General features: G+C 40.0%; 1 protein-coding gene across 4 annotated transcripts in view; it reads left to right on the top strand.

Moving 5' to 3' along the window:
* The window catches only part of scarb1 (scavenger receptor class B, member 1), a 38428-nt gene that overhangs the window by 24578 nt on the left and 1350 nt on the right, over positions 1 to 12500 (top strand). For 2 of the 4 annotated variants that reach the window (XM_061876194.1, XM_061876195.1), the window contains exons 9-13: positions 5020 to 5093; positions 5222 to 5273; positions 5381 to 5530; positions 9916 to 9966; positions 10350 to 10413. In XM_061876194.1, the coding sequence (XP_061732178.1) occupies positions 5020 to 5093; positions 5222 to 5273; positions 5381 to 5530; positions 9916 to 9966; positions 10350 to 10413 (391 nt within the window). The remainder of the gene's footprint in view (positions 1 to 5019; positions 5094 to 5221; positions 5274 to 5380; positions 5531 to 9915; positions 9967 to 10349; positions 10414 to 12500) is intronic. The other 2 variants (XM_061876197.1, XM_061876196.1) reach the window with 2 other exon arrangements.

Genomic DNA, 12500 nt, shown 5'->3' with positions numbered 1-12500 from the left:
CAAAGCGCTTTGACACTATTTCCACATTCACACCGATGGCGGAAGCTGCCATGCAAGGCCCTAACCATAACCCATCAGGGGCAAGGGTGAAGTGGTTTGCTCAAGGACACAACGGAAGTGACGTGGTTGGCTGAAGGTGGGGATTGAACCAGGAACCCTCTGGTTGCTGGCACGGCCACTCTCCCAACCGCGCCACGCCGACCCCGGCGTGTACAGGATTATACACTTTGAACTAGGGTTGAACGGTATAGTATAGAATCGCGGTACTAAATGAATCAAACATGGTACTATTCTGTTTTAAAAGTACCATGCATCCATCCATCTTCTTACGCTTATCCGAGGTTAGGTCGCGGGGGCAGCAGCCTAAGCAGGGAAGACCAGACTTTCCCTCTCCCCAGCCACTTCGTCCAGCTCCTCCCAGGGGATCCCGAGGCGTTCCCAGGCCATCCGGGAGGCATAGTCCTCCCAAAGTGTCCTGGGTCTTCCCCGTTGCCTCATACCGGTCGAACGTGCCCTAAACACCTTTCCCTAGGGAGGTCGGGTCGCCATATTTTTTTTTTTTTTTTACAGGCATGACTGCGCGTCGTGACTTTGCTGGTTTTACGAGCAGAGGAGCATTATCAGCAGCGCACAATCACTGAGTTCTTACAAGCAGACACAGTGTGTGGACAGAAAAGGGAGAACTGACACATTTTGGCTTAAAAACTTTATAACAGTGAAACGTCCCCAGGAAGGGGTGCTTTAAGACATTGGTAGTTAGCTAGCAGCTGGCATCCATCCACAATCTGCAGTGTTTTAGCTACTCCTAAAACACTAATCCTGGCCTCCATGGCGACAAAGTAGGTTTCTTACAAGTAACATTATCACTGCAGGATGAGGAATAGCTAAACGCCGTAGGATACAACAGCTCACCAGCGTCACAATGTAAACAAACGTCATGGGTGGATCTACACCGGACATCTGCTGTAATGATACCAAGTACAAGAGCGTATTTAGTCGATACTACTATGATTATTACATTGATAATTTTTATCGTCACACAATCTTTTTTCTTTTAAATTCACATTATAGTCATTAACTCAGGAAATACAACCCTGGACACACGAGAACTTAAATGATGTCCAATGTATGATCCTGCAACTACTTGGTATCGGATCCATACTTAAATGTGCGGTATCATCCAAAACTAATGTAAAGTATCCAAACAGAAGAATAAATGATTATTACATTTTAACAGAAGTGTAGATAGAACATCCTGCGATGAGGTGGTGACTTGTCCAGTATGTACCCCGCCTTCCACCCGAATGCAGCTGAGAATGGCTCCAGCACCCACCGCCACCCCAATAGGGACAAGCGGTAGGAAATGGATGGATGGATGGATAGATAGAACATGTTGGAACATAAAATAAACAGATATTAACAGTAAATGAACAAGTTGATTAATAATCTATTTTTACAGCTTGTCCTTTATAATTTTGACAGAATAATAGGTGTATAAATGACACAATATGTTACTGCATACGTCAGTAGACTAATTTGGAGCCTTTGTTTGTTTACTTACTAATAAAATACAAGTTGTCTAGTATGTTCACTACTCTTTGATTGAAATAAGAAACATATGTTTAATGTACGCTAAGATTTTTTGTTAAAATAGAGCCAATAATGCAATTTTTTTTGTAGTACCCTTTATTTAGAAAAGTATCGAAATACATTTTTGTACCGGTACCAAAATATTGGTATCAACACAACCCTACTTTGAACACAAAGTGCTACAGTATACAGTACTGTATGTCAAACAAATATAACAAGGAGGTGATAATTTAACTATCTCTTCATTAAAATGTCAAAACAACAACAAGTTGAACTGTGCTACATGCACCGCTCTTTTATTTTATTTTAATCTTCTATTCCCCCCCCTTGTTTACCTGTATGTCATCTTATTTTGAAAGGGGCGCTGGAAGCCGGCAGACCCGTCAGCGATCCTGTTCTGTCTCCCTGTAATGTTTGTCTGATCTTGAATGGGATTGTGCTGAAAATTGTAATTTTCCTGAAGGAACTCTCCTGACGGAATAAATAAAGTACTATCTAATCTAATCTAATCTAACACGTCCACACACACTAAAGTCCCATTGGTGTCCTCACAAACAATCCGAAATCACAAAAATCCTTAACTTAACCCTATTGCTACAATAATAAAAAAAAGTAAAATCAATTTCCAGTTCGTGAAGCTGATTCTAAATCTCATTAACCTCAGCTTGTTCCTCACAAGAAGAGAAAAGAGAAGACAGAGGGAGAGAAGGGATCCCGGTTTGTGTCTAAGTTGCAGCTGAACGAGAGGTAGTCTTCTCCGCAGTGATATAAGTCCGCTTTGGCTTATTTTTTTCCAGAAAAGTCAGTTCTCATCACAATTAAAATCTCTTAATTACGAGCAAGCACAAACATGTTTTCTAATAGTCGTTAAGAAATCGAGGGTCCACTGTATATGGTAGCGGTTTACCTGAAGATCTTTGCACAAGTCTGCCAGTCCGTCGTAGTCAATAAGCTCCTTTTTTTTCCCTATATCTTCTTGTGTGGCAGAATGGCTTGTACGTGCACATGCATCCTACCCATTTGTAATACAAAGTAGCGTACATTTCAAATGTATATCTGTCGGAATACTCTATGGAAGCACTAAAACCGCAACTGAGATGACTGGGAGAAGTTGCATGTAAACAAGAGCGCCTACAAAATGGTGCATCCCGAACATAATTGATGCAACATTTTGACCACCATTACATAATACGTAGACCACAAGGAAGTGTTTTTAAATGAAGAAAAACATGATATAATGACTGCTCCTGTCACACCTTTTGACTTGTTTATGTGACTTTATGACTGCATTGTACTGTAGATGTAGTTCATAGAGTGTGTTCAGGGGTTCTACTTGATAGCAAACACCAAAATGTTGGCAACTGTGACACAAAAACACACTCATAGAGAGTTAATCGGCCTGTGGTTGGAGATAAGGTAATTGGTGATATCTTTATAGCTTCAATAAAACAATTCATGTCAACGATTGCAAGAACATCAATACAGAGAATGAGGAAAATGCATTTGTAGTATTTGTGGATATTTAATGACGACAGAACAATCTACAAAGCCTGTTTCCATATGAGTTGGGAAATTGTGTTCGATGTAAATATAAACAGAATACAATGATTTGCAAATCCTTTTCAAGCCATATTCAGTTGAATATGCTACAAAGACAACATATTTGATGTTCGAACTGATAAACATTTTTTTTGTGCAAATCATTAACTTTAGAATTTGATGCCAGCAACACGTGACAAAGAAGTTGGGAAAGGTGGCAATAAATACTGATTAAGTTGAGAAACGCTCATCAAACACTTTTATTTGGAACATCCCACAGGTGTGCAGGCTAATTGGGAACAGGTGGGTGCCATGATTGGGTATAAAAGCAGCTTCCCAAACAATGCTCAGTCTTTCACAAGAAAGGATGGGGCGAGGTACACCCCTTTGTCCACAACTGCGTGAGCAAACAGTTTAAGAACAACCTTTCTCAAAGTGCAATTGCAAGAAATTTAGGGATTTCAACATCTACGCTCCATAATATCATCAAAAGGTTCAGAGAATCTGGAAAAATCACTCCACGTAAGCGGCATGGCCGGAAACCAACATTGAATGACCGTGACCTTCGATCCCTCAGACGGCACTGTATCAAAAACCGACATCAATCTCTAAAGGATATCACCACATGGGCTCAGGAACAGTTCAGAAAACCACTGTCGCTAAATACAGTTGGTCTCCACATCTGTAAGTGCAAGTTAAAGCTCTACTATGCAAAGCGAAAGCCATTTATCAACAACATCCAGAAACAAATATTTAGTAGAGATCATCGACAATAAAGTTTGCAACTTTTGCTCGCTAATAAAAAAGCCTTGCCTGTACCGTAAGTAGCAGACGATGTGTGCGTGACAACACGGGTTGTGGAGCTCCTCACATCTGAACATGGTTTACAATCATGGCCATCAGCAGCGGGAGCAATTCGGACCGAGAAAGCGACGATTTACCCATTATGTTGAGCGAGGATGAAAGATTCATTCATGAGGAAAGTGAGAGTGAAGGACTAGGAAGAAAAAAAGACGAGGGCAGTGGGAGTGATTCAGATGTTATTAGACACATTTACTAGAATAATTCTGGAAAATCCCTTATCTGCTTATTGTGTTACTAGTGTTTTAGTGAGATTATATGGTCGTACCTGTACAACCTGCACCTTTCTTCAGCAACAGTCGACGGGTGGTGGCGATGCCCATCTCTGCCCTTCGCAAGGGACCCTCTTCGAAACACGATCTTTCGAAATGATCGCTGCATAATACACTGTACTTTGTGTGTGTGGTCCAATCCAACCGTGTTAGCTTGACATCTCTGTTCCATAGTAAAGCTTGACTGTCATCTTTCGGGAATGTAAACAATGAAACACCATCTGTGTTTGTGTTGCTAAAGGCAGCCGCAATACACCGCTTCCCACCTACAGCTTTCTTCTTTGACGTCTCCATTATTCATTGAACAAATTGCAAAAGATTCAGCAACACAGATGTCCAAAATACTGTGGAATTATGCGATGAAAACAGACGACTTATAGCTGGGAACGGTGCTGGAACAAAATGTCCTCTACAATGCGTGACGTCACTACTACAGACTGCGTGGTCGGTAGTAGTGGGTTTCAGTAGGCCTTTAAAGAAAATGTAGCGTCGGTGCTAACCTTTTGTTGTGAGGTCTTCAGTCCACACATGCGTTTGACGAGTGAAACATTTGTCAAGTCCATTAGCGGACAACGCAAAGGAAGTCGCAATCAAGCAAACGTAAACTTCAGGGCCTAAAGTTTCCTGTCTGGGCACCATACGTGTTTGCCTCCATGGGAACACAATTGTTCGTCGGGGGCCGCTCAGCAGACCCTCAGCTGGAAGGTTTGTGCGTCCCGTGTGCGTCGTTAAAGGTGTTGTGCGTTTGTCTTCGCAGCAAACCGGCGTTCCGCTCAACGTGTCCATCCGCCTGCAGCTCAACCTCTACATGAAGAGAGTGTCAGCAATTACGTAGGATCAATTCCCTTACCTCTTGTCCCGTTTTTAGTTGCATTGTTAGCTTCCATTCAGCTTGTGCCATCAAAGACTTCCTGTTGGCGAGCTTGGCACCTAACGTCCTCATTCCTTTTTTCTTCTAGAGAGACTGGGAAGATCGCTGAGACCGTGATGCCAATGATTTGGTTTGAGGAGGTGAGCCTCCACAGGAAGGACTTCCCTTAAGAACTTTTCATAGAAGTGCACATAACTCTTCAAAGTCGACATTTTTACAGTGTCTTTGTTTCACTTCCTGTCCACAGAGCGGCTTCATCGACGGCCCCATCCTTGACAACTTTCACACCAACCTGGTGGTCCTGCCCGCCGTCATGGAAGTCATGCAGTACGGCTTCATCGCCCTCGGACTCGCCACCGTCATCATTGCCGCCTTGGTGCGCCACAGACTCAAGAAGGTAACCGTGTGTGCACGTGTGCTTGCATGCTCCACCTGCATGAGCGTTAAGTCATCCCTATGGGACTTACTAATCCCTTTTAAGTGGACTGGATGTGAGTTCCATGGTTCAACAGTGGTCCCTGCCATACTTGCCAACCCTCCCGGATTTTCCGGGACACTCCCGAAATTCTCCCGGGCCAAATTTTCTCCGGAAAATCTCCCGAAATTCAGGCGGAGTTGGAGGTCACGCCCCCTCCAGCTCCATGTGGACCTGAGTGACGTGTCGACAGCCTGTTTTCACGTCCGCTTTCCCACAATATAAACAGCGAGCCTGCCCAATGAATGTAAAAACTGTAGAATGATCGACTGCGAGTTCTTGGTTTCTTATGTGGGTTTATTGTTAGGCAGTTTCATTAACGTCCTCCCAGCTCGGTAACAACACACAACAACAGCAGTCACGTTTTTGTCTACCGTAAAGCAGTTCGTCTGCCGTAAAATGTTGAAACAAGGCCAATACTGCCATCACCTGTACGTTTTGGGCCATGCTAGGGATAGATGGAAGATTCCAGACTCCAGTGCATTTGATGAAAGCACTTTTATGCGTGCCACACAGCAATGCATCATCAGAGAGGGTGTTCAGCATTGTTAGAAAAATAGTGACAGAGAATAGAACAAGGATGGACAATTCAACCCTTAACTCAACAATGAGTAGATGAGTGTTGTGTGTGTGTGTATATGTGTAAATAAATGAACACTGAAATTCAAGTATTTCTCTTATTTATATTTATATATATATATATATAAGTCAAGTATTTCTTATATAGGAAATTCTTGACTTGGTAAATTCTAGCTGTAAATATACTCCTCCCCTTTTAACCACGCCCCCAACCGTAATATTACACACAGTTTGAACAGTAACACTGTGTTTGAACATAGGACAATAATACACTGTACTTCAATAATGAGTGAAATATTTGTCATACCACAAGATGGAGACTGCGTACTACTAATGGTACTACTAATCACTGCTGTAAAGTGTACTGCTGTTAGCGGCAGAAGTCTAGTACACACGTGTACTAACAGATGATGTGCAAGTATAGGAGTGAACCAATTGAGACACATCCAAGTTATGTCAAGCTGATGTCAGTGCAATGCTATGCTAACACCATCCCTCGGTACATCCAACTAACTTATTCATGACAGAGAAAATGTTGTGGACTGGCTAAGCTAAGCTCAGATAAGTACCTCAGAGCCCCACCTTTCCACTACAGAGGGGCCCAGGTCCCACTCTAATATGAACACTGGTTTAGTCGTCTTACTCTTGATTTGAACCACATTGAATGATTATATCTAACCTACTTACAGTTTCCAACTTTGTCAAATGACATGAAACCATCTTTATAGCAAATATTATTTATTTAACACATAAACTTTCAGTGTAAGTCAGGTTAATTATGGGGAAGAAAGTACTAACCGAATATTCTGTGTAAGAATAACTGACAAAACAAGTATTTACCAACAAATGTGTTGTGCTAAAATAAACTTAATGAAGATGTTTCTTGACTAAACTGTCAATACAATTAAAGTGCAATTGAAAATACAGCTTCACCCCTTTAGTCATATGTTTTTGCGCTTAAACGTATCTATGACTTAAGCTCCAGACTTCTTCTGTTTGTTTGAAATTGTCATTACCACAACAAGTGGTGGAAAAGTGTATTACAACTGAGTTCCGCTGTCTGCGGCCCATACGGACCACAGCTGACGAAGATATTTTGTGGCGGCCCTGCAGGGGGCGCCCACAGCCCAACAATGGGAAGTGAAGCTGTATTTTCATTTGCATTTCATTGACAGTTTCTACAGGAAAACTTTAGATTATTTTTATTACATTTTTTGGAGTATAAGTCTCTCTGGAGTATAAGTCGCGCCTGCCGAAAATGCATAATAAAGAAGGAAAAAAACATATTTAAGTCGCACTGGAGTATAAGTCGCATTTTTGGGGGAAATTTATTTGATAAAACCCAACACCAAGAATAGACATTTGAAAGGCAATTTAAAATAAATAAAGAATAGTGAACAAGTCGCACTCCCGGTCAAAACTATGAAAAAAAGTGCGACTTCTAGTCCGAAAAATACGGTGTTATTATTATTATTGATCCTAAACTACCTATAATTTGTGTTAGCACTGCCTTAATTGTATGTAAATGTATTTTTTCAAATATGTTTTGAGTCTCTTGATGTTAATTTTTGTGATGAACACATGCCCTCATATCATTTGACAAGGTTCAGTTCGGTTTTATTTATCTCCTTCATTGACGTGCATCTTTGATCAATAGACAATTAAATATCAACAACTAAACACACATTTAGACACCAATGCCTGAGAAGGAACAGGATGAAGAAAACCTTATATTTTCCAGCCCCCTTCAAGATAATATCTACTCAGTGGCCTAGTGGTGAGGTCATGGGTGTCAAACTCTGGCCCGCGGGCCAAATCTGGCCCGCCGTGTAATTTAATTTGGCCCTTGAGGCAATATCACTTTAGCATTAGAGCTGGCCCGCCGGTGTTATACAGCGTCGGTGCCGCTGTAACACCGCATTCACCGCTAATACTCATACTTGCCAACCCTCCTAATTTTCCCGGTAGACTCCCGACGTTCAGTGCCCCTCCCGAAAATCTCCCGGGGCAACCATTCTCCTGAATTTCTACCGATTTCCACCTGGACAACTATATTGGGGGCGTGCATTTAAGGCACTGCCTCTAGCGTTCTCTACAACCTGTCGTCACGTCCGCTTTTCCTCCATACTAACAGCGTGTCACATAATATTTTTGGCTTTTACACACACACACACACAATTGAATGCAAGGCATACGTGGTCAACAGCCATACAGGTCACACTGAGGGTGGCCATATAAACAACTTTAGCACTGTTACAAATATGCGCCACACTGTGAACCCACACCAAACAAGAATGACAAACACATTTCAGGTGAACATCCGCAACGTAACACAACAGAACAAATACCCGAACCCCTTGCAGCACTAACTCTTCCGGGACACTTCCAGCAAATTGACCAATAATTAACGTTTTATTCATGCATTTTCTCTTGCTACTTCAAGGCTTGAATGTTTGGTTCATTCATTATTGTTATTTTATTTTCAAATGTATTATTAGCCTGTGGAAAAAAAATTATATTTACCTCAGAAGATTGCAAATAGAAAAAAAGGCATCAAATGTTTATTTGAATTATTTGATTAGCCATTGATATTTTTAAAATTATTATTATTATTATTTGAAACTGGATTTTGCATGTCACTAAAGTTATATAAGCCTTGCTTGTTCAATATTTAATGCAAAACTTGTTTGGGTCCCTATTAAAAGGTTAATTTGTTCAACCTTGGCCCGTGGCTTTGTTCAGTTTAAAATTTTGGCCCACTCTGTATTTGAGTTTGACACCTCTGGGTTAGAGTGTCCGCCCTGAGATTGGTAGGTTGGGAGTTCAAACCCCGGCCGAGTCATACCAATGACTATAAAAATGGGAGACATTACATCCCTGCTTGGCAATCAGCATCAAGGCTTGGAATTGGGGGTTAAATCACCAACAATGATTCACCGCTGCTGCTCACTGCTCCCCTCACCTCCCAGGGGGTGATCAAGGGTGATGGGTCAAATGCAGAGAATAATTTTGCCACATCTAGTGTGTGTGTGACAATCATTGGTACTTTAACTTTAACGTAGTCTTACTTAATGGATAGCATAGAAACCAAACAAATACATCCAAATATAATGAAAACAAACAAAAAACACAACAAGTGCACAACTTCATGAAGTACAAACCGGACAAAAAAAGTGATCTACACCTCACGGGATGATAGAAAACAAATACAAAACCAGACAAAAAAATAAGTAAAATAATAAATATAAAGCAAAATGTAAACACTTATGGCTGTCCATATGATCTTATTGATCATTCTTTGTATATTTTTTTCAATTGGAATATATTTCGACAATCTTTTATCTCATTGTAAAGCGAGTTCCATAGTTTAACTCCCACCCACCTGTCAACTTGCAAGTAAGCGGATTTGATTATTGAATACAATTCAAATCAAGAGTAAAATTACAAACTCAGTGTTCATTTTTGAGAGGAGGACCCCTGTCGTGGAAAAGTTGGGCCCCAAGGTGAAAAAGATTTAAGAAGTACATAACAGCCCTGTGAGGTTTTTTATTTATTTTTGAATGAAATACAATTATGTTATTTTTTTTCTTTCTCCAAGTTATTTATATATTTTTTTGGTATCAAGTCTGTTCTTTCTAAAAATTTGGTTTTCAAAAAAGCCGTCTGTAATGAAAAGTGTCAAAGATGCGTGTGTGTTTTTGTTTTTGTGTGTGCGTGCACACTTGCAGAACAAGGTTTTGGAGATGAGTGCGAGCACCGATGTGCTGCAGGAGTCTGAGGTTTGTAAAGCGCTGAGTTCTGAACGGGGACACGGTTTCTTGATCAGCCGATACTGATTGAATTGATCAGATCAGCCGATACTGATTGAATTGATCAGATCAGCCAATACTGATTGAAATGATCAGATCAGCCAACACTGATTGAATTGATCAGATCAGCCAATACTGATTGAATTGATCAGATCAGCCAATACTGATCGAATTGATCGCCACATTCTTTGTCAATCGTCACCGCTATCTTCCCACGTTTGACGCTTCATCCAATTAACCAATCAACACGGCTTCAAAATCCCCCGCATGGACGCCGGCTAACCGCCTCCCGCTTCCCCCGCCCTGTTTGTGCATCGTTTGCTCATGTTTGAGAGGCTGTGGTCATCTTTTAGGCGTCCTATAAAGAGCCCGCTTGCAACCGGGGCATTACGGAGAAAAGCATGGCGGGTAATTCAGGTGGGTGTCTGCACACACACACACCATACACACATGAGTCTAAAGCCTGCCTTCTTCGACGTTATTATACGTGCATCTGTGGTCGTGATGGTTCCGATCGTGCGCTCTGACTGACCCAGACGTATGCAGGCGGTGTTTTTAATTAGCCGCCGGCCAGCACCCACTTCCTGTGCTTATGTGGCGGAAATGAAAAGAAGAGGAAATTAAAATGTCGGCTGAAGCTACAATGTTTGGAATGGTACTCTCCACTAGTACATTTGCTGTGTTATTATTCCTGCCCCTCAGTCATTAAAGGAGCCATATGTAATAAATGAATGTCAAGTCATTAAATGGCCCTGATGTGTCAAAAGGCATCAATAAATCATCTTCTTTTCCAATACCTCTATAACTGATAACAGTAGTTCAACTAGGATATACTCATTTAAAAAATTTGATTTACAGCCCCGTACTCTTATGGTTTTCATTTCAATGCCCCGCCTTCTACCGTTTGACTAATTAGAAAGTCCATGAGTGTGTCACATCCAGGTTGCCAGTTACGCACCGCCCTCTTCGTCTGGCTACTGCCACTGGTAAAGTTACTCAACATGTCAGACCTTAGTCAATCTGAAAGGCTTCGTTACCATTCTCAACTTATTCATGACAAAGCCAGGATTTGTAAGCCTTTGAAAGATGGAGACGATTGAAGGCGAAGAAGAGTATTTCATCTGAAGCCAAACTTGATAATTTCCTCCTTTTATAGGTAAGTCAAGCATTTGCGTTTTGTTATTACTTGTAATGAATGGAAATGGACATTTGGTATTTAAACTGTTTTCCAATATAGTCTATGATCTTGTCTAACACAGATAGTATGTTCCTGCAACCAATGCTTAGTGTGATGGTGCTTCGCGCCGAGTCTAATGCCTAGCATGCTAGCCCGTTAGCCTGTATGTTGATGTGTATTCCAACCGACAGGTTTTATTTGTCCAAAATATATTTTGCACTATGTGGATACGGGTAGTGTCAGTGCTTATTTCCTTCTCAATACGCTGAGGAAATCACATGATAAAATAATTCCTCATCGGTGTAGCCCAGGGGTCACCAACCTTTTTGAAAGCAAGAGCTACTTCTTGGGTACTGATTAATGCGAAGGGCTACCAGTTTGATACACACTTAAATAAATTGCCAGAAATTGCCAATTTGCTCAATTTACCTTTAACTCTGTTATTATTAATAATTAATTATATTTATCTTTATGGAAACACTGATAAACTTAATGATTTCTCACAATAAATATATATAGAAACAGATAAATATTCCCCCCCCCCAAAAAAAATGGGTATTTCTGTCTGTCATTCCGTTGTACATTTTTTTTCCTTCCACGGAAGGTTTTTTGTAGAGAATAAATGATGAAAAAAAACACGTAATTGAATGGTTTAAAAGAGGAGAAAACACGAAAAAAATGAAAATAACATTTTGAAACATAGTTTATCTTCAATTTTGACTCTTTAAAATGAAAAATTCAACCAAAAAAAAGGAAGAGAAAAACTATTTCGAATCTTTTTTGAAAAAATTAAAAGAATTTATGGAACATCATTAGTAATTTTTCCTGATTAAGATTAATTTCAGAATTTTGATGTCATGTTTTAAATAGGTTAAAATCCAATCTGCACTTTGTTAGAATATATAACAAATTGGACCAAGCTATATTTCTAACAAAGACAAATCATTATTCTACATTTTCAAGAACAAAAATTTTAAAAGAAATTCTAAAGACTTTGAAATAAGATTAAATTTGATTCTACAGATTTTCTAGATATGCCAGAATATTTTTTTTGAATTTTAATCATAATAAGTTTGAAGAAATATTTCACAAATAATCTTCGTCATAAAAACAGAAGCTAAAATGAAGAATTAGATTAAAATGTATTTCTTTACAATAAAAAGATCAATTTACTTGAACATTGATTTAAATTGTCAGGAAAGAAGAGGAAGTAATTTAAAAGGTATATGTTTCAAAATCCTAAAATCATTTTTAAGGTTGTATTTTTTTCTCCAAAATTGTCTTTCTTAAAGTTATAAGAAGCAAAAACAATAAATGAATTTATTTA

The sequence above is a fragment of the Nerophis ophidion genome, linkage group LG17, assembly GCF_033978795.1.
Source record: "Nerophis ophidion isolate RoL-2023_Sa linkage group LG17, RoL_Noph_v1.0, whole genome shotgun sequence".
Classification (NCBI taxonomy): Eukaryota; Metazoa; Chordata; class Actinopteri; order Syngnathiformes; family Syngnathidae; genus Nerophis; species Nerophis ophidion.
The sequence above is the reverse complement of the archived record's forward strand: the minus strand, read 5'-3'. Positions and strand labels throughout refer to the sequence as shown.